We start from the raw sequence: 19,539 nt of genomic DNA on the forward strand, positions 1-19,539 counted from the left end.
TCAAGTGGAAGCTTGCAGTATGGATGCTGTCCTACAGATCTTCAAACGAAGCATCTGTCCAAGCACTCCATTTTTCGAGTCACTGGCTAAAAAGCCTCCTACTACGATGGATGACTTATTCAGACGTGCCAACAAATATTCAATGCTCGAAGATGACGTACGTGCAGCCACCCAGCAAGTTTTGGTTGCCGGGCGGCCGTCTGGAAATAATTCGGAGAGAAATACTAAACCTCCGGATCGGCTAAAACCGTCTGACCGAAGGCAGGAAGGGCCAAGTCGCCCGGAAATGCCACCTCTCACACCTCTTTCCATATCATATGAGAAGCTTCTCCCAATGATCCAGGACTTGTCCGACTTCAAGTGGCCTAGACCCCTTGGAACGGATCCATCCACAAGGGATCGTAGTAGGAGATGTGCCTTCCACAAAGATCATGGTCATACAACAGAGACATGCCGATCTTTCCAGTATCTGGTCGAAAGGCTCATAAAAGCAGGGCATTTGAAGCAATACCTCCGATCAGATAATGGACGAAGGGACACACCCCAACATCACAATCCCGGGAACCTTAGGGCACCAGCTGCCCCCAAGGCTGTTATAAACTATATTATCGGAGGTCCATCTGACGAGGAATACGACTCTAGGCGAAAGAGGCAAAAATTGTTGCGTGCCGCATCAATACGTGAACGCATCAACTCCATCCGACCTGGGCTAACGGGAGAGGGCCCTTGCCCCATAGATGGAACAATCATTTTTCCACCAGTGGATCCCACCCGGACACTGCAACCGCATCGCGACGCCCTCATCTTGTCCCTGGAAATTGGGGACTTCGATGTGCGGCGTATCTTGATTGACCCAGGCAGTTCGGCCGATCTTGTGCAAGCATCGGTCATGGGCCACATGGGACACACTCTCACAGGCCTCGAAAACCCTGAACGAATCCTATCCGGATTCAATGGGTCTTCAACTACATCCTTGGGAGACATTGTACTGCCGGTCCAAGCAGGTCCAGTCACTCTCAACGTACAGTTTTCAGTAGTACAGGAGCTGTCACCCTTCAATGTCATTTTGGGACGCACATGGCTCCACTACATGAAAGCTATTCCCTCTACATACCATCAAATGGTGAGTTTTCTCACCAACGATGGCCAAATCGACCTATATGGCAGCCAATTAGCCGCTCGCCAATGCTATCAAATAGCACGTGAAGCAGGGGCTAACCAGGAGGATGTATCTCCCCCTGAACCCAGCATTGCACACGACCAATAGCAATTATTGGGTCCGGCGGACAAAGATCCCCCGGCAGCGGATCCCTTACAAACAATCCAAATTTCGGAGGAAAACGATCACCTCACGAACGTCAGTTCCCTCATGACACAAGAAGAAACTCAGGGCATGCAAAATATTCTCAGACAGAACCATGACATCTTCGCATGGGCACATTCTGACATAAAGGGAATTCATTCCTCCATTGCATCTCACAGACTTAACGTCTTTTCAAATGTCAGACCCATCCGACAGAGGATTAGGCGCTTCCACCCGGATAGACAAAGAGTCATCCGGAACGAGATTGACAAATTGCTCGAAGCCGGATTCATCAGAGAAGTTTCTTATCCGGATTGGTTGGCAATCGTAGTAGTGGTACCCAAAAAAGAAGGAAAATGGCGAGTTTGTGTAGATTACACCAATCTCAACAATGCGTGTCCAAAAGACAGCTTTCCTTTGCCACGAATAGATCAGATTGTGGATTCCACTTCCGGGCAAGGGATGCTCTCTTTCTTGGATGCCTTCTCCGGATATCATCAAATCCCCATGTCCCCGGATGACGAAGAAAAAACAGCATTCATAACGCCACACGGCCTCTATTGCTACAAAGTCATGCCATTCGGACTCAAAAATGCTGGCGCCACTTATCAAAGATTGATGACTAAAATCTTCAAACCTCTGATAGGCCACTCGGTAGAAGTATACATTGACGATATCGTGATTAAAAGCAAAACTCGAGAGCAGCATATCCTTCACTTACAAGAAGTTTTTCATCTCTTACGAAAGTATGGCATGAAGCTAAATCCTTCTAAATGCGCCTTTGGCGTAAGTGCCGGCAAATTTCTAGGATTTATGGTCAGCCAGAGGGGCATAGAAGTCAGCCCGGATCAAGTCAAGGCAGTCATGGAAACACCTCCTCCCAGGAACAAGAAGGAGTTACAACGCCTCACAGGCAAGCTCGTTGCGTTAGGACGATTCATAGCCCGCTTTACTGATGAGTTGCGACCCTTCTTCTTGGCAATACGAAAAGCTGGAGCGCACGGGTGGACGGACAGTTGCCAAAGCGCTTTAGAAAGGATTAAACATTGTCTTATGCAACCACCCATCTTGAGCAGCCCCATCCCAAATGAGAAATTGTACATGTATCTAGCGGTATCAAAATGGGCAATCAGTGTCGTTCTATTCCGCTGCCCCTCACCCAAGGAGCAGAAGTCTATCTACTATGTCAGCAGGGCATTGGCAGACGTAGAAACCAGATATTCAAAAATGAAGCTAACAACCTTAGCCCTTCGAAGCGCTGCTCAAAAGCTCCGGCCCTATTTCCAAGCCCACCCGGTGATCGTGTTAACGATCAACCCCTTCGCAATATTCTGCACAAGCCAGATTTAACCGGGAGAATGCTACAATGGGCCATTGAATTAAGCGAGTTTGGAATCGAATTCCAGCCCAGGTTGTCCATGAAAGGCCAAGTAATGGCTGACTTCGTACTAGAATATTCCCGAAGACCCAGCCAACACCACGAATCAAGTAAACAAGAATGGTGGACTCTGCGAGTTGATGGAGCCTCACGGTCATCCGGCTCTGGAATTGGGCTTTTACTACAATCCCCAACCGGGGAACATTTGGAGCAAGCCATCCGGCTGGGATTCTCTGATTCTAACAATGAAGCAGAATATGAAGCCATCTTGTCCGGATTGGACCTCGCCCTTGCTCTATCCGTCTCCAAACTCCGGATCTTCAGCGACTCACAACTCGTGGTAAAACATGTCCAGGAAGAATATGAGGCTAAGGACGCACGCATGGCGCGATATTTGGCTAAAGTAAGAAACAACTTGCGGCAGTTCACCGAATGGACAATCGAGAAAATCAGGCGAGCTGACAACAGGCGCGCTGACGCCTTGGCCGGCATAGCCGCCTCCCTCCCCATTAAAGAAGCCATTCTATTGCCCATACATGTGCAACTCAACCCCTCTGTCGCAGAAATTTCCACCTGCAATACCATCGAGACAAACCAAGCGGAATGGACGTATGACATCACAGAATATATCCGGACCGGAACTCTACCCGGAGATCTCAAACAGGCACACAAAGTCCGGGTGCAAGCTGCCCGTTTCACCCTGATTGGGGGGCACCTGTACAAGCGATCCTTCACAGGACCTTACCTTCGATGCCTAGGGCAGTCAGAGGCTCAGTATGTGTTAGCTGAGTTACACGAGGGAATATGCGGAAATCATTCGGGAGGACGATCTTTGGCACATAGGGCTCATTCGCAAGGATACTATTGGCCAACAATGAAGAAAGACGCGGCAGCATATGTCAAAAGATGTGATAAATGTCAAAGGTATGCTCCCATTCCACATATGCCATCAACAACGTTAAAATCAATCTCAAGCCCATGGCCCTTCGCACAATGGGGCATGGACATAGTGGGACCTCTCCCAGCTGTACCCGCCCAAAAGAAATTTTTGCTTGTCGCCACGGATTATTTCAGTAAGTGGGTAGAAGCTGAAGCATATGTGTGGACCCCGCATTTTCGATTGCTCGAATGCGTTTCCCACTCGATGGTGAAACTCGATTTTATTATTTGAAAAAATGATTTTTATTGATTATTTGAAAATGACTTGGAGTCGCCACTTATTTTTGTTTTATTTTTAAAGGGTAAACAAAATAAGAAAGAAAAACCCTAAGTGTGACTCCTTATTTTGGAAAAGGTGATCTACGAAAAACCGGATCGGGTTCGGGGGTCAGGTTACTTATCGGGAAGGTACGGTAAAGACCGTAGCACCCCTCTAAGTCCCTAAAGTCGGGTCTCTACTAATAGAATGAAGCTAACATGGCGATGATGAGGAAATCAATAAATACTCAAATCAATCATGCACATATGAGTATCAAAACATGCGTATAGCAAGACCAGAATAAGGACAGATGCGTACCTGGGCAACGATCTTCAATGCGCTATCAAGAAGTGAGATTAATGCACAATTAAAGGATGGTCACATGCATATCATAGAGCAGAATAAATCATGTATGGCACCCAAATCAACCAAACAATCCATCAATCATAAAATCTCATATGTTGGGCCCCCACCAAAGCCCATTTATTTTTGCATGAATTAATTCCATAAATTCCATTATTCGGAATTACGAATTTTAATCCTTGCTTATTTTAAAACATTTTTAGAAAACAAAGAAAATTCAAAAGTGGCTTGCCGGAAAGAAAATGGCAACCAAATTTTATTGAAAATGGGATTTTGAGTCCTAAAAACTTTAAGGATGAAAGCTTTGGAGACTTGAAGTTATTTAAAAACCGGAATTTAGGAAATTATTTACAAAATGAAGTTTGGGAAAATCTTTTTCAAAATCAAAGAAGATTGGAGAAAAGGGAAGATGACACGTGGCCCTTGGGTTACATGCATAAGGTGGCCATGCAAAACAGGTCGTGCTTGTGGGTCCAGTGCACACAGTAAGCCAGCAGAGGAAGGACGCCATTTGTGGAGCAAAAGTTTAGGAAACCACCACATCAGAAATGAGGAGAGACCGACAAGCCCTATTACTGGAGGGTATCCAATTGTAGTTTCTCTTGTTATGGGCTTCCTCATGTCTGGAGCTTCATAGTCAGCCATGTGTCACAAATAACATGCATTCTGCCATGCAAAGGCTCATCATTCCTTGCCGCTAAGAAGGCGCTGACAGAAACCATGTTCCAGACTTCGATTCATCATCATTGAATTTGACTTCAGTAGCGAGTCTTCTCGTCCCAAAGGCAGCTTCCATTGTAAGCACGTTGTTGGAAATGGCTTCAGGAAAGGTTCCCATTTTTCTTTCATCACTAACAGCATACATTCCAGGTTCTTGAATTTCAAAATGAACTGCACCGGTATAAGAATCTTTTCTGTTGCTACCAACATATTACCATGGACATTTGAGAAGTCTGTGGATTGGATATAATAGCTTTTAGAACCAAATTTCCCGCATCTGACACCAAAAACTGCACCAGCTTCAATACCAGATTTTGTGTGACTAAGGATCTGATGAAATTGCTGATGATTAACACGAAGTCCTTATGCAATCTTTAATTTCTCCTTGAGAAAATTAGCTTCATTAAGAGACTTGATAGCATGAAACTTTGCATCTTCTGGACAGTTCATGTGGTGCACACTGGTCTCCACTGATGGCTTACTACATTTTCTCTCACCTTCAACCGTCGCGGACATCAGGAACCCTCTGTAGCTGCAGCATGGCCACAACCCTCACCCGAAATCTTCGCTGCTTCTAGGCTAACAGGTTCAGTGACATGGAAGGTATTCTTGCCGACTGAGGCTAATTGCTGACTCTTCAACGATATTCTCAATCATGAAAACAGGCTTGGCATATGGATCTGCAATTGGGTACGAGTCGACTCCCCATTCCTAGCCTAAACCACGAGAGTGATGGCAGTGGTGGACTCGTATCTCCAGACTGGAGGAAGCTTCTTTGTTCTCTTGTAGCAGCGGGCAAGTCAGTGAATCCTGCTCTCTACAAGAACCAATCGGAACTTTGAGTCTTTGTCCTTTCTTAATAACACCAGATGTGTCATAAGATATCAGCTGATTCTCTGGACCAGAACATATATTAGGGAATCTTCCAGTTTGCTTGGTAGCTGCAACAATTGTTGTGGTTGCTGCAGTAGGAGAAGCATCATTTGTTGTTTCAGCAGCATGACAATTTTCAGCAACAATCAGGTCATCAAGCAACATTCCACAACGTAATCCACCATAAGCAGAGACCAAATCACCAACTGCAGCAGCTGCATGTCTACAGCGTCTAATCAATTCAAATGAAGTGTCTCCACCAGTTGCATTAGCACTGTACCCACCTGCTCTTACACTTGTAACAATAGCCTTTGTGTCACACCAGACGCCAGCAACAGTATCTAACACTCTTTTGAAAAAAACAGATTTTTATTCCTCTTCTTCTGGTAGTTGAGCTTTGGGGATCTTTTGGCTTTGTTTTAGTGGAGTTTGATCATTTCTCCCATATCCATTGAAAAGGATAGTCATCATCCAGTAGGGTTTGAGGTTAACAGACAAGTAGTGAAACCGCCTGGAGCCCAGCACCTCTGCAATACTTGATCTGTCTTCTACCATGTGGTCATCACCAAGTGCCCCTCTAGATACATGGAGCTGTGAATGTACAAAAACTGCAGCGTGCTGATATTTGGGAGATGGTGACACACCAAGGGCAATTGCCCATGCCCAACGACCATCCCTATCCCTGGTAAGACCATATGCACTTGCCAGTGGCACACTGTTAGAACTGAGTTCTTGTGGGGCCTCATTCCCAGGTAGCAGAGGCACAAAAGTGTTGGATGAACTGCTCCAATGAAGGGCACCATCTGATGCCTGACTGTTATTTCCTCGATATAATTCAGCATGCATAACTTCATGGAAGTCTCTTGGATTGGGTGAAGCTGAGGAAGCCCCTGCCCCTGAGTGAGGATGAGACAATGGAGTAGTTTGGTTGTTATCAGTAATTTCTTCCCACTCTGTTCAGGATCTCCCTAGCATGTGTCCTGTACTAAAACAATTCCCGTTGACTCTCTATACATCTCTCATCAAGGTCAAGGGTGCCTTCAGGATCTATAATGACACTGGAGACAGCAGAATCATGCACATGATCGTGATGATATCGCTGTAGAAATATGAAAAGGAAACACAGCAGCAAGTTTTGCAGAGGCCATCAGAGGAGAGGGAAAGTGAAAGAGCTTCAATGGTTGCTTGGCGTTCTGGTGATGGCGGAGGCCCTTCGCCGCTGGCGGCGTCGTTCGAGGACAGCTTTGCTCGCTCTATTTCTTTCTCAAGTTCATTTTCCTTCACTCTCAGCTCATTGTTTCCTCCAGATTATTTCTCGGTACATATGAACCATCCATCTGAACAGCTAAACTGGGTGGTGCAGCTACATGGAACAGTTTTGCTTGCAACTGGTCAATTCGTTCTTGCCTTTCTGGTGCTGGAAACCAATCTGCTTCCTTTGGATTCTCATTTTCCACCTCACTAAATATAACCTCAGTTGCACCCTGTTTGGACATGCCAAATTCGTCTTTCTATGGTTCTGTTAGAAAAGCCTCTGCTTCAGGAGCTTTACCAAGTGATCCTTTCCAATGCGTGGATACCTCTCCACTAAACTATTGTAGCCTAGTGGGAACGAGAAGCCGTTGTCATTTTCATCCCTACTGCATGCTCCACTCCTCTTGAAATCTGACTCGTCTCGGTGCAGGGAGACACAGAGGCCAAATCAACATGAGTACAAATAGAAGGAACCCCGACAAAGGTAATGTGATCAGGTTGAGCTCTTGATTTGAATAGCAGCCCAGAGAACTGAAGAGCCTCGTCAGCTTGGGCATTCTGAACATAACCAATAATCAGGGAAGTCCATGGTACTAAATCTGGTCTCAACATCTCGTTGAAAACATGTCTTGTCTTCTCAATATTCCCACACAATGTGTATATGTGAACAAGCGTACTAACTGCAAATGATAACAGATCAAACCCAATTCTCGTCATATACCCATGAACCTGCTTACCCAATTCTTCCGCAACGAGCTTCTCCAATCCATAAGCATCTTGAGACCCTCTTAACCCCCATTGATCATGGAAAACTCAAGCATGCCGAAGCTGATCATCATAATAACTGGATGGTTGGACTAGATGAACCCCATTCCTCCCATATTGGCAACAAGGTTAAACGCATGGTCAAACCCAACAGTGACCTTCAAGCAGTTGCTCATCACCTTGAAATCAATCAAGATAGGATTCATGACAAAACACATCTTCAGTCATAGGCCCTCTCTTCTTCCAGTCAGAAGCAATAATGTAGTGGCCCTCCGTCTTCAGACTCCGAGCAATATGAAAGGCAATAAAGCCATCAGCACCAGTGATTGAGATCTGGAACTTTTCAGATTGTTAGTGTGGTTCCTTCTCAAGCTCCTCATAGGTGTACCCTTCGTAAGTGGCTCCATCGGTACTTCCCATTCTCCTCTGTTTTCTCAAAAACGACAGTGAATACTTCCCCACTCAATATCTTAAGCTTGTTGTCTTTCCGCTTGTTCTACAAGAAACATGGCAGTATCTTGAAGATCTCTGATGCTAAGACCCCTCAAAGCAACCCCCGATTTAGACAGCCAAACCCAAACAAGATGCTCAACACTCCAAGAGAGAGATAACAAGAACAGGGGAAAGAGAATGAAGAAAAATAAATAAATAAATAAAAACAGAGCATGCATGAGGAAGAACGATGCCTTGAAATCCAAACTCCATTTTCATGAATACTAAGAGACTTGCAAAACAAAGTGGTGGGAGAATCTTAACACGCTAATAAGTAGCGCAACCATTGTAAATACATACAGAGAAATAAAGATGCTCAACAAGTAACAATGAAAAGCAAGTTTAACAGCTTAGATGACCAAAGCAAGCATCCACTATCAGCCGGAAACATAGTAATGCAGTAATACTGGAGAATTTAAAGTGAGGAAGGATCAAACCTGAGCGGTTCCTCCCCTGCCCTGCTAACTTCCTCTCTCGGCTGCTAAGAAAAACCTCCTCCTCTCTCTGTTTTTCTCACCTTCTCTCTATTCACCTCTGCTTCCTTTTGAAAAGCACCTTCCTCCCCTCGAAAATCGCAACCCCCCACTCCTCTGCCAGCCTCTGCCCTCTCTCCTAAAACTCCTCCAACGGCCAGACGACCTCCCCATGTAGCTGGTTTTTCTCCCTCAAATAACAGCCAAAACGATTTTTGTTTGATTCCATGATGACACGTGTCGACCCCGGATTGGCCTTCAAAAGCACTACTCTGATTCCATGATGGCCAATCAGGGATTGACACGTGGGTGCTTAGGAGCGCGACACCTGGCTAAAAGCAAACTGCAGAATGACTCCCACAATGGGGGTCTACAATATGCTAGCATCAAGGACAAGGATGTCACCAAGTTTGTATGGAAAAATATTATCTGCCGTTTTGGAATTCCCCAAACCATCGTAGCCGACAATGGTCCACAATTTGATAGCATTGCATTCAGGAATTTCTGTTCGGAGCTGAACATCCGGAACTCATACTCCACACCACGATATCCTCAAAGCAATGGGCAAGCAGAAGCCACAAACAAGACCCTAATCACTGCCTTAAAGAAAAGGCTTGAGCAAGCCAAAGGAAAATGGGTCGAGGAGCTGCCCGGCGTCCTATGGGCCTACCGAACTACACCCGGACGGCCAACAGGAAATACTCCTTTCGCTCTCGCATATGGAATGGATGCAGTCATTCCTACCGAAATAGGTCTCCCTACTATCCGGACTAACGCGGCAAAACAAAGTGATGCAAACATGGAATTAGGAAGAAATTTGGATTGGACGGATGAAGTGAGGGAAAGCGCAGCCATCCGGATGGCAGATTATCAACAAAGGGCATCAGCACATTACAATCGCAAAGTAAGGCCAAGAACCTTCAAAAATGGTATGCTAGTCCTTAGAAAAGTTTTTGAAAATACTACTAAAGTGGGTGCAGGGAAATTCCAAGCCAACTGGGAAGGACCCTATATAGTGTCTAAGGCAAGTAACAATGGAGCCTATCATTTACAAAAGCTAGACGAAACTCCATTACTTAGACCATGGAATGTGTCTAATTTAAAGCAGTATTATCAATAACAAAGCAAAGACAAGTTTAAATGAGAAAAGAAGTATTTTTATTGATATAGCTAAAAGTATGTACAAGGAGGTCTCCGGACCACAAAAATACAGAAGGAATATTACAGAAGAAATTGCAAAAAGAGAAGCTATCAGGGAGCAAGCTTGTCATAAAGTTTCTTTTCTTCACCCGGAGGAATTGAAGGCACGTCCCGCTTGATACCGTTCTTCTTCATGCAGCACCGATACCCAAAGATGAACGTATCATCCACTTGTTTTTTATATTCTGCTTCAATTTCCTCCCTCTCTGCAGCAAACTCCCGTTCTAGCTCCTCTTTTTGTTCAATCAAGCGTAGCTGCAAATCTTCCATCTGTTTCTTTTCGATAGAAACTTCTGTCTGGAGTTGCCTCACCTCCCCCCTCAGACCGGCCATCTCATCTGCTGCCTCAAGCAGACGGGCATCCATTGATTCCTCCCGGACCTTTGCGTCAGCCAAATCTGCCTGGAGAGCCTCATTTTCCCTCCGGGCGGTGGATACGCTGGCTTCGGCCTCCACCAGTCTCAGGCGCAAATGGTCTTCAGTATCTTTGTGTCGAGCGGCGAAGGCCTTTATATAGTTTGTGGTCCGCAGCAGGTCAGTGAAAAGATCGTATTGATTGGCCATGCCACGGAGACCACTCACCAGCTGCAAACAAATAGCCAAGCAAGAAAAGCAAAGTTAGAAATCACACATCAGAATGACAATCAAAAAGCACAAAAGCAGTTTACCGTTTCCACCATCTCGAACATCTGGGCTGAAGGCATGACAGTGGGCAAGCCGGGTGGAATCTGTTTTAGCTTCTCTTCCAACTCCGCGTAGCTAAAAGGGCTAGCAAAGGTGCAAGATGCATCATTAACAGGATTCCCCTCCGATGAGGCGAAAGAAGATGACTCTTGTTCCGGATTTGGGGTCTCAACATTTACGGTCGGATGGATATCCTCGGGTGCAACCTCAACATTTACGGTCGGTTGGTCCTCCCCGGGTGCAACCTCAACCGGGACCACCGCCGGGACGGCTGGAGTCTCAGTTACCATCTCCACTTCGCCCCCCTCCGGATGAGCGTCGTGGGCAGATAAGCAACTAACTTCAATCTCTTGCTGCCGCTCTTGAAGCCGCCCTAGGAGTCCGGACCTCAGGTTGCGCACCGAGCGAGGCTTCTTTGAGGGTGGCCCCATCACCAGAACAAGAGCTAGCCGGTCCGGATCGTCAGAGGGATGACTCTGGCTTTCTGCTCCCGCTTCCTCCATGGGGGTCGCACAAACGGCCTCAATTGTATCGGCATCCGGATTACGGAAGTCCGGATGGTTGACAGACGCAGCCTCCTCAGCCAAATTCCCTAGACGCGCAACCGCCGCCAAGGAGGTGCTTGAGTGGTTCAGCCCCGCAAGGTGTCCGGATCCGCTGGAGATGGAATGAGGGGCAGAGTTCACTGGCTCCTCTATCATTACCTCCGCCTCGTGAATAATGGGCGGAGGAGCAAATTCCTTGGGAGGAGTGGGCTCCTTCACGTCCTTCCCATGCTTTTTCACCAGCTTCCTCCTTTTCGCTGGAGTTTTCTTTGGAGGAGAGTCTGCGTCGCGTTTCTGTCCGGGAGCCTTCCGAAGGGTCCCTTCGTTCTTCTTCTTCTCCCGATCCTCCAGGAGAAGTCGGCGTTTTTCAGCGTCAGCTTCTTTTGACGCCTCGTAAATCGGGAGATCCTTCACAATATAATGCTCCCCAGGCACTACCTCATTTGGCATCTTCCTGGGGAGAATGTTGATGACGTACTCCTGGGGCTCCCGGACGACCGTCGTTAGGTTCCGCGCAGTTAGCAGCGTCTTATACCGCCTCTCCTTGGCGTCTATCTCAAAAAGCTTGCTGAGACGGTCAAAAGATGCCTTTTCCACCCAGTCCACAAGGTGGCTCCTCAATTCCGGACCTACATTAACAGCAACAAAAGATGAGAATACCATCCGGAAAAGTAAAAAAAAAAAAAAAAATCATCAACAAAGTAAAAGCCGGACAATAGTAGCAAAGTAAATCTACCCGGAACCACCAAGGAGTAGTTTGGAGAGAAAGGCCTCGCCGGATGCTCCAAAAGCCCCACCCATGCACCCCGGACCACCACATGTCCCGTCGCCCCTCCCTTTGTCGAATCTGGCAGTTCCGTCACCAGTTGGAGGGAGGGCAGGTGTGCGGACATGCTGAAGATGTCATTTTTTACCTTCTTCAAAGAATACACAAAAAACACCTCCAGCAGCGTGAGGTCGAGGTTGTACAGCATGTTTATGATGCTGCATCCCATCAGCACCCGGACGATGTTGGGATGAATGAAGACGGGTGGAATCTGGGTGAAATGGAGGAACTCCTTGAACAACGCTGGCAGAGGGAACCGGAGCCCCGCGTTGAATTGTTCCTTCGAGAAGATGATGGTTTTTTCTTCTGCTTTCTCAGAAGGCACAAGCACCCTCCCATTCAGCAGTTCGATAGCCACGCCATTTGGGATACAGAACTGTTCCCGGAATTCCTTCTCGTCCAGCTTATCTGTCGCTTTTCCACGAACCTCGCTAGCCCGGGAAGACGAAACAGTCTTTTTTGCAGCCATCTCTTACCACAAAGACAGAATCTACATACAAAGAAGCGCAATGGGTAAAACACAAGTAACCCAGAAAATACACAAACCCTAACCCAAAGCAGTTAGAGAAAAACCCCTCAAAGAACCCCAGAACACCAACAAAATGCCAAAATTCAAACAAACAGACGCAAGTGACTTGCCCAGAACAATGCCCAAACCAACCAGAAACCAAGACCAAAGAACCAACAAACGCAACAAAAGGAACACCAATAGCAAAAGTACACGTACCAAATGAAACTCTGAAGAAGAAAGGTTGCTGTCTCGATATAAAATCACCAGCAGCAAACGAGTGTCGCAGCACAAAATCACCGGTACAAAAGAGTTTTCGAGTTTTTGTACTCAGAGAAGCAAAGAACACAACAAAAGCGAGAAGAAGAAAGGCTCTCAAAAGAATGCAGTAGGAAAAAATGCAAAAAGAAGCAACAGTGCGCTATTTATAGGGGGACAGGCCCTCGGAAAGCCAAACGTCCAAACAAACTATCATTGAAACGACATGCTGCTTGGGAATACCCAGAATCGGCGGCTCGTCATAAAGGCCTTTTTTGGCTTCCGCACCCCCACTCGCCACGTGGCCTAGTCAGACGAAGAGACCTCTTCAAATTTCAAAAAGCCAGTTATTTTTTTAACCCGCCCATTTTTTGGGCAAAATAAGCAAGTTAAAAAGGGGGGCAATGTAGGGACCCCTCCCTCTGGGAAACACGTGGCACGCACCTCACAGTGACACGTGGCACGTGTTATCAGCCGGACCATCATCATCCGGATTCCCCTAAGGATACGCATGATGATGGTTCTCCTATCCGGACCGCCTCAAGGAAAGGCAAATGACGTTTCAACTTCTCCTATCCAAGGAAGAGCAAACGTCGCTGGCAAAACACAGACATCCGGACAACCTTCATAATGCATCCGTTCCACAATACATCCGGATAATCAGCATGTGTCGTCCGGATATAATCGTCCGGATGATCAATTAAAGTAAAGCGAGTCTCACACGCTATCGCAACGAACAGTCATGGCCCACATCCCATCATCTGCAGAGTGAGAAGACAAGATGAAGTGACAGCAAGTCACTTCCCACGATCATTCTACATAATCACTTCCCACGATCTCTGACAGTCGCATCACCTACCATGGTTTCTGACAGCCGTTCGTAGGGTGATGATGCTCCTATTGACGCCTATTATCATCATAACAACATAAAATATCTCATCACCATTAATGAGGAGAACAGTACCCCTGAAGCTGTATATATAAAGCCTTCAGACAAAGAAGAAGGCGATCCGCTGGTAACCTCCTGATACCTAGTAAAAGGCCAACTGATGTATATCTCTCTCTGACCATGACTAACAAAACCATCGGAGGGTGCGTCCGGACACCCTGTCCGGATGCCTTCTTGCAGGTATAACGACTGGATCAAGAACCTTTATGGGTTGAAATCACGCGTCCATCCATCTGGCAACCACGTGGATCATCAAAGACGCAAGGTACCAACAATGTTTAATATAACAAAAAATTATCGCATTTAGGTAACAATGTTTTATTTTATTTTATTTTATAAAATAAATAAAAAAAATAAAAGACAATACTCTTATTTAGTATTTAGTATTTACACACGACGACACTTCCTCCAACAAGCTGAGCATGAGAAAGCCGTTAATTTCCCCCACAAACACAAATTGATGTTTTGATTGACATTCTAGTACTTGAACATCCACCTAGGCACCTAGGAACTTAGCATACCACATAACATTTTATGACCCGTAAATTCCATGATTATAATTATTTTGCAAACTACACATGATAATGACATCTTCGTTACTTTCGTTATTGTTTGTGGATTGTGTCGTCTCTAGTTTCTAAAATAAGATATCAATAACGAGGAACAATAATAATGATGATGAAAAACCTAAATAAAATAATTTATAAAAAAATCTATTAAATAGATTTTTTTTTATATCTAATTAAAATTTAAAAAAAAAAACACTGGTGGCTATGCTATAATGGTAATAATCATGGTTTTTTTTCTTTACGAAAAGACAAAGAATCGGATCGAAGTTTTAAAGAAATAGAAACGTAAAGAATGCTTTTAATTTTTAAGCCTGAACAAGAATAAATGAAATTTGTTGAAGATAGTATAAGGATGATAATCATGGCACTGACAGTGATGATGGATCGACAGTACTTTTGAGCAATAAAAAAAAAATCTAAAATCTTGGCATTTAAGTGAGGTGGGCCAGCCCAATCCACCGATGTCAAGCCCTTTTTCACATAGCCCATCTCCAGCCTCTCGCCCTTTTTCTTTTTCATGTTTATATACCTTATCCTCAAATTTGCTGGGTTGTGAATGAAAGTAGCAGTCTCCAACAGGACCTGGTCTTTATTAAGCCCATTTGAGGGTCTGCACTGTGGAAATTGTTGCATTCCGTATGCGGAGTGCGGAACATTGGCAAATCCCAGTTTGCCAGCTCAGCCCCCCACCCGTGGCATGGTTCGGACACCTGGCAAAAAAGAGAAAGGTCATGAGGAAGCTTCCAAATGAACTTCCCTGACTCACGATTTTTGCATTAGCTTCCAAATCATCCCCCCACCACCGCCCCCCCACCCTCCCCTTTTTTTTTTTTTTTTTTTTTTCCGTACATACTTTATACTCAGATTTGCTTCACTCGGGAAACGAGAATCTCTTCCAAAATATCATCTCGCCCCGGCTTTGTAATAGTCCAAGGTTGGACGCTGTTAGATGTATTATGTTGACTCGGGAGACGCGACTTTTTCCATGACCAATTCGGAGGAGAAGGTTATTAAAGAGCGCGCAAAATTGTTATAATTTTATTCCAATAAATAAAAAAGAAAATCACCTGTATATTTTACAGATTTTATTCAGATATAAGTAGAAATATAATAAAAATATATATATCTCATCATTATTTTACATAAATATTTATATTTAATGATTTAAATTAATTTTAAATTAAATTATAATTAAATTTAAAATTTATTACTTAATTATTATTTTACTTTATTCATAATATTAAATTATTTTATCAAATATATTTAATTTAATTAATGATTTAAATTAAGTTATTTTAAGTTATTAAATTGATTTACTAATTACCTGCTATATTAAATTTTATGTTAAAAAAATAAATGAATTTGATAAAATTTATTGATCTTTACTGATTTTTTAATTAATTTAGATTATGAAATAATTTGAAATGTCTAAACTTAGCTTTTTAGATTTTATTATATGATAGATGTGTTTAATATTTTAGTCAATAAAATTATTTATATTATTAATTTTTTTTATATGTTTTAAAATTAGAAAATTTAGAAAAAATAATAGATGGGATGGATATTTTGCTTAATCCGCTAAATTGGCACCTGATAAAAATGGAAAAGCACAGAATCGATTGGTATGCCACAGCTGAATGCTTTACTTAAAACTAAAAGGTACAGCTATACACCACAAGGACTCCCGATTAGATATATTCCCGAGAAAATAAGAACTTTCCTTTAAACCCCACTTGCATATTGTAGTTCGTCAGCTCAAACCCCAAAGTCTGCCACCGCACCAAGAGAGAACTCGAAGAGCTGTGGCTCTGTATCTGAAGCTGCTTTGAAGATACAGAGAGTGTTGCAGAAGTTTTGTTGATACTTTTCTTCTCTGATATTGAAACTCCATAACTTTATGCTGTCAAGAATTGCATGCAGCGCTAGCACAAGCAGTTTTGATATACCAGCCGTCTGACTTCGTCAACATCGTTGTTGACTGTTGATTCGTTTGTGGTGGAGTTGATCGCACGAAAGGATTTGAGGAGATGAAGGGGGAGGAGCAAGCGAGGTCTCTGTTTGGGATTTCTCTCTCGGATCGACCCAAATGGCAGCAATTTCTCATTTGCTCTTCTGGGTTCTTCTTTGGCTATCTTATTAATGGCATTTGCGAGGTCTGTTTGGTGTCTTTTCTTCCGTAGACTGGTTTTATCTTCCATTTAGTATATTTGAATTGGTGTCTGCGTGGAGAATTGTGGTTGTTTGGAGCTTGGTTTTGATGGGTTTGTGTTAATTTCTGTTGGCTGGTAATTTTACCTCTTTGGTTTCTTAGCATTCCCTGTTTGGTTGCTGGTAAAATGTGGGAAAAGAGAAGAAAATTGTTTCTTTTGTTAATGAGAATTTTATGATGCACAATTCTCTGTTCTTGTCCTTTCCCACATTTTCCCAGCAACCAAACGGATGCGGGCTTGAAAATTTTACTCTATTGGGTGTTTTTCTTAACTGATTGGTAAAGAGGGATATTTCAGAGCCATGTCCGAGTTGTAGCTTTCAATTCATTTCTACTTTGATTTGTTTTCACTGTTCTATTGGCATAGGATCCTTTTCCTAGGCCTTTTAATCAAGAATTTGTTTGATTTTGAGTTTAGAGTGAAAAGGGTTATTAATTATAGAATCTTTTGATTCGATTTCAGGAATATGTGTATAATCGCCTCAAATTCAGGTTCATGATCTCGTTGCATTCTGTTGTGTTCAGTAATGCTTCGATTTTGATGTTTGAGTTTCTGAGCTTCTTTTTCCCCTTATTAATATGGCTGTTCTTTATTGATTTTGCAGCTATGGTTGGTATTTCACATTTATACAAGGATTTGTGTATCTGGCACTCATATACCTTCAAGGCTTCACCACCAAACAAATGTCTAACCCCTGGAAAACCTATGTGAAGCTCTCTGCTGTTCTTATGGGATCTCATGGATTGACCAAGGGATCCTTGGCTTTCCTGAATTACCCAGCACAGCTGATGTTTAAATCCACAAAGGTAAACACCCTGAAAGCACTCAACTGGCTGGCTTTCTGTTTTTGGTATTTACCTTTCTTAAAAGTAAAGTTGGATCAATGCTTGCAATGATGTAGGTTTGGCTTTGATTAATTGTTTGCTTTGGGGAAATTATTCAATTGAAAAACTTGGGTTAATCCATGATCTCCTTTTTGAAGAAGCCGTATAATCGCAAATTTGTAGCTTTTGTTGTGAATAATGGAGGAACCCATTTGGAGATTTAGAAAATTTAATTCTACAAGGTTTCTATTTTTTCTTATACGAGAATTCAGGTACTACCAGTCATGATTATGGGTGCCTTCATTCCTGGCTTGAGAAGGAAATATCCATTTCATGAGTACGTCTCAGCAGTACTCCTAGTAGTGGGACTGATCCTTTTCACCTTAGCAGATGCGCAAACATCTCCTAATTTCAGTTCAATTGGTGTTTTAATGATATCGGGCGCTCTAGTCATGGATTCCTTCCTGGGTAATTTGCAAGAGGCTATCTTTACCATGAATCCAGAAACCACACAGGTGATCCTCAGCATCAGGAATTTCTTGTCATGTCTATAAATCTGAAAATGAGTCATGACTAAACAGTTGGCCATTTCTATCAGTGAATTTGATCTTTTTTTCTTTCTTTCTTTCTTTTTGGTTGTAACAGATGGAGATGTTGTTCTGCTCAACAGTGGTGGGGTTTCCCTTCTTACTTGTACCCATGATTCTAACAGGAGAGCTGTTCAAGGCATGGAATTCTTGTTTACAGGTGAAGGGTCAGTTTGTTTTTCATTTAAATAATGTGTTGGAAGTCAAGTGATTCAGATCGTGCCCACTGTCCCCCACCTGAAACAATTTCTTAGGGTAAATCAATCCTTTGGTTGTTGAACTGTCCATCCATTAATTTATTTTGAATATTGAATGGTATGGTTAACTTAGTCAAGTGGGGCTATATGTAACCTAAAGTCACTCATAGGGATTGCTTGTTCCAATAAAATATGATCAATTTATTGAGTGTCCTGGAAAGGCAAATCCAACCAATACCAACCAGGGGAGTAGTGTGGTGGAGTAGCCACTGATAATCATGAAACATGATACAATTGGCATAAACCCAAATACCCATTTCTCTTGTTTCATAATCTGATCTGAAATACATGAATTGCAATCAATTGTATGTGTCATATGCTGACTTACTTCTATCTTGAACCTTCTTTTGAAGGATCCAACTTTCCCCCTTTTTAGCCTAATTTTCAGTCTCTGTTCCATTTACTTACATGGTTTCTGATAACAAAAATGCAGCATCCATATGTGTATGGGGTGTTGGTGTTTGAAGCGATGGCAACCTTTGTTGGTCAAGTGTCGGTTTTATCCCTAATCGCCATGTTTGGTGCTGCAACAACTGCTATGGTAAATACATTCATTTCCTCGCAGTATTTGCTTAAAATTGATTTCTTTTAATAAAACAAAGATGATCCCTTGGAAGGCAAATTGGGTGTTCCTTTATCAAGGGTCGGATAGTCTCCATTACAAGATTTTGATTGATACTTGATGGCAGATAACTACTGCAAGGAAGGCTGTCACATTGTTGCTGTCATACATGATATTCACAAAACCATTAACGGAACAGCATGGGACAGGGCTGCTGCTCATAGCCATGGGAATCATACTGAAAATGTTGCCTGATACCCAAGCCCCGAAAAGGCCGACCTCAAGCACTGCAAAGCCTTCTTCCAAAGGAGAGAGGGCCCTTGTAGAGAAGATGAGAGATGAAGGTGAAGAGAAACAGCCCTTGGTCTGAAAAATCAGAGCGTAGCTTGGCTGCCATTTGCTTTCATTATTTTGTTATTATTTTTCCTTGTTAGTTACACCTAGTTGAAGAATAGGAAAAAGAGTAATACATTTGTTATATTTAGGTTTTTCATGTAAATTTCTCTGGGGAAAATGGAGGAACAACTTTCCTCGAAATTAGAGCATAGTTTCATTTCCTATTGTAGCAGATAGACTGATAAGGATTTGTTAAATGGTTCAGGGATGGGATACTTTCTCTGGAGTCTGATCATCAGATGATGGAATCAATTTCATCACAGATGTGTATGTGCAAGTTGGAAGGGTGTGGTTATTGTCTTGGTATCCACACTTCATGGTTTCACACTTCGAGAGTCCTTTTGC

At 43.4% G+C, this 19,539-nt stretch overlaps 1 protein-coding gene across 2 annotated transcripts; it reads left to right on the forward strand.

The window, feature by feature from the left end:
- The first annotated feature begins 15,997 nt into the window (after window positions 1-15,997).
- On the forward strand, window positions 15,998-19,521 carry LOC100256411 (UDP-galactose/UDP-glucose transporter 4). 2 transcript variants are annotated; one of them, XM_059743175.1, is made up of 7 exons: window positions 15,998-16,511; window positions 17,031-17,059; window positions 17,173-17,374; window positions 17,665-17,907; window positions 18,038-18,139; window positions 18,670-18,777; window positions 18,926-19,521. In XM_059743175.1, the coding sequence occupies exons 1-7, from the start codon at window positions 16,386-16,388 to the stop codon at window positions 19,166-19,168; spliced, it is 1,053 nt and encodes a 350-aa protein (XP_059599158.1). In that variant the 5' UTR covers window positions 15,998-16,385; the 3' UTR covers window positions 19,169-19,521. The 2 variants fall into 2 exon arrangements, with proteins under 2 accessions (XP_059599158.1, XP_059599162.1); XM_059743179.1 differs by lacking the exon at window positions 17,031-17,059 and having other exon boundaries at window positions 16,052-16,511.
- Window positions 19,522-19,539: the final 18 nt, after the last annotated feature.

The sequence above is a fragment of the Vitis vinifera genome, chromosome 2 (genome assembly GCF_030704535.1).
Source record: "Vitis vinifera cultivar Pinot Noir 40024 chromosome 2, ASM3070453v1".
NCBI lineage: Eukaryota > Viridiplantae > Streptophyta > Magnoliopsida > Vitales > Vitaceae > Vitis > Vitis vinifera.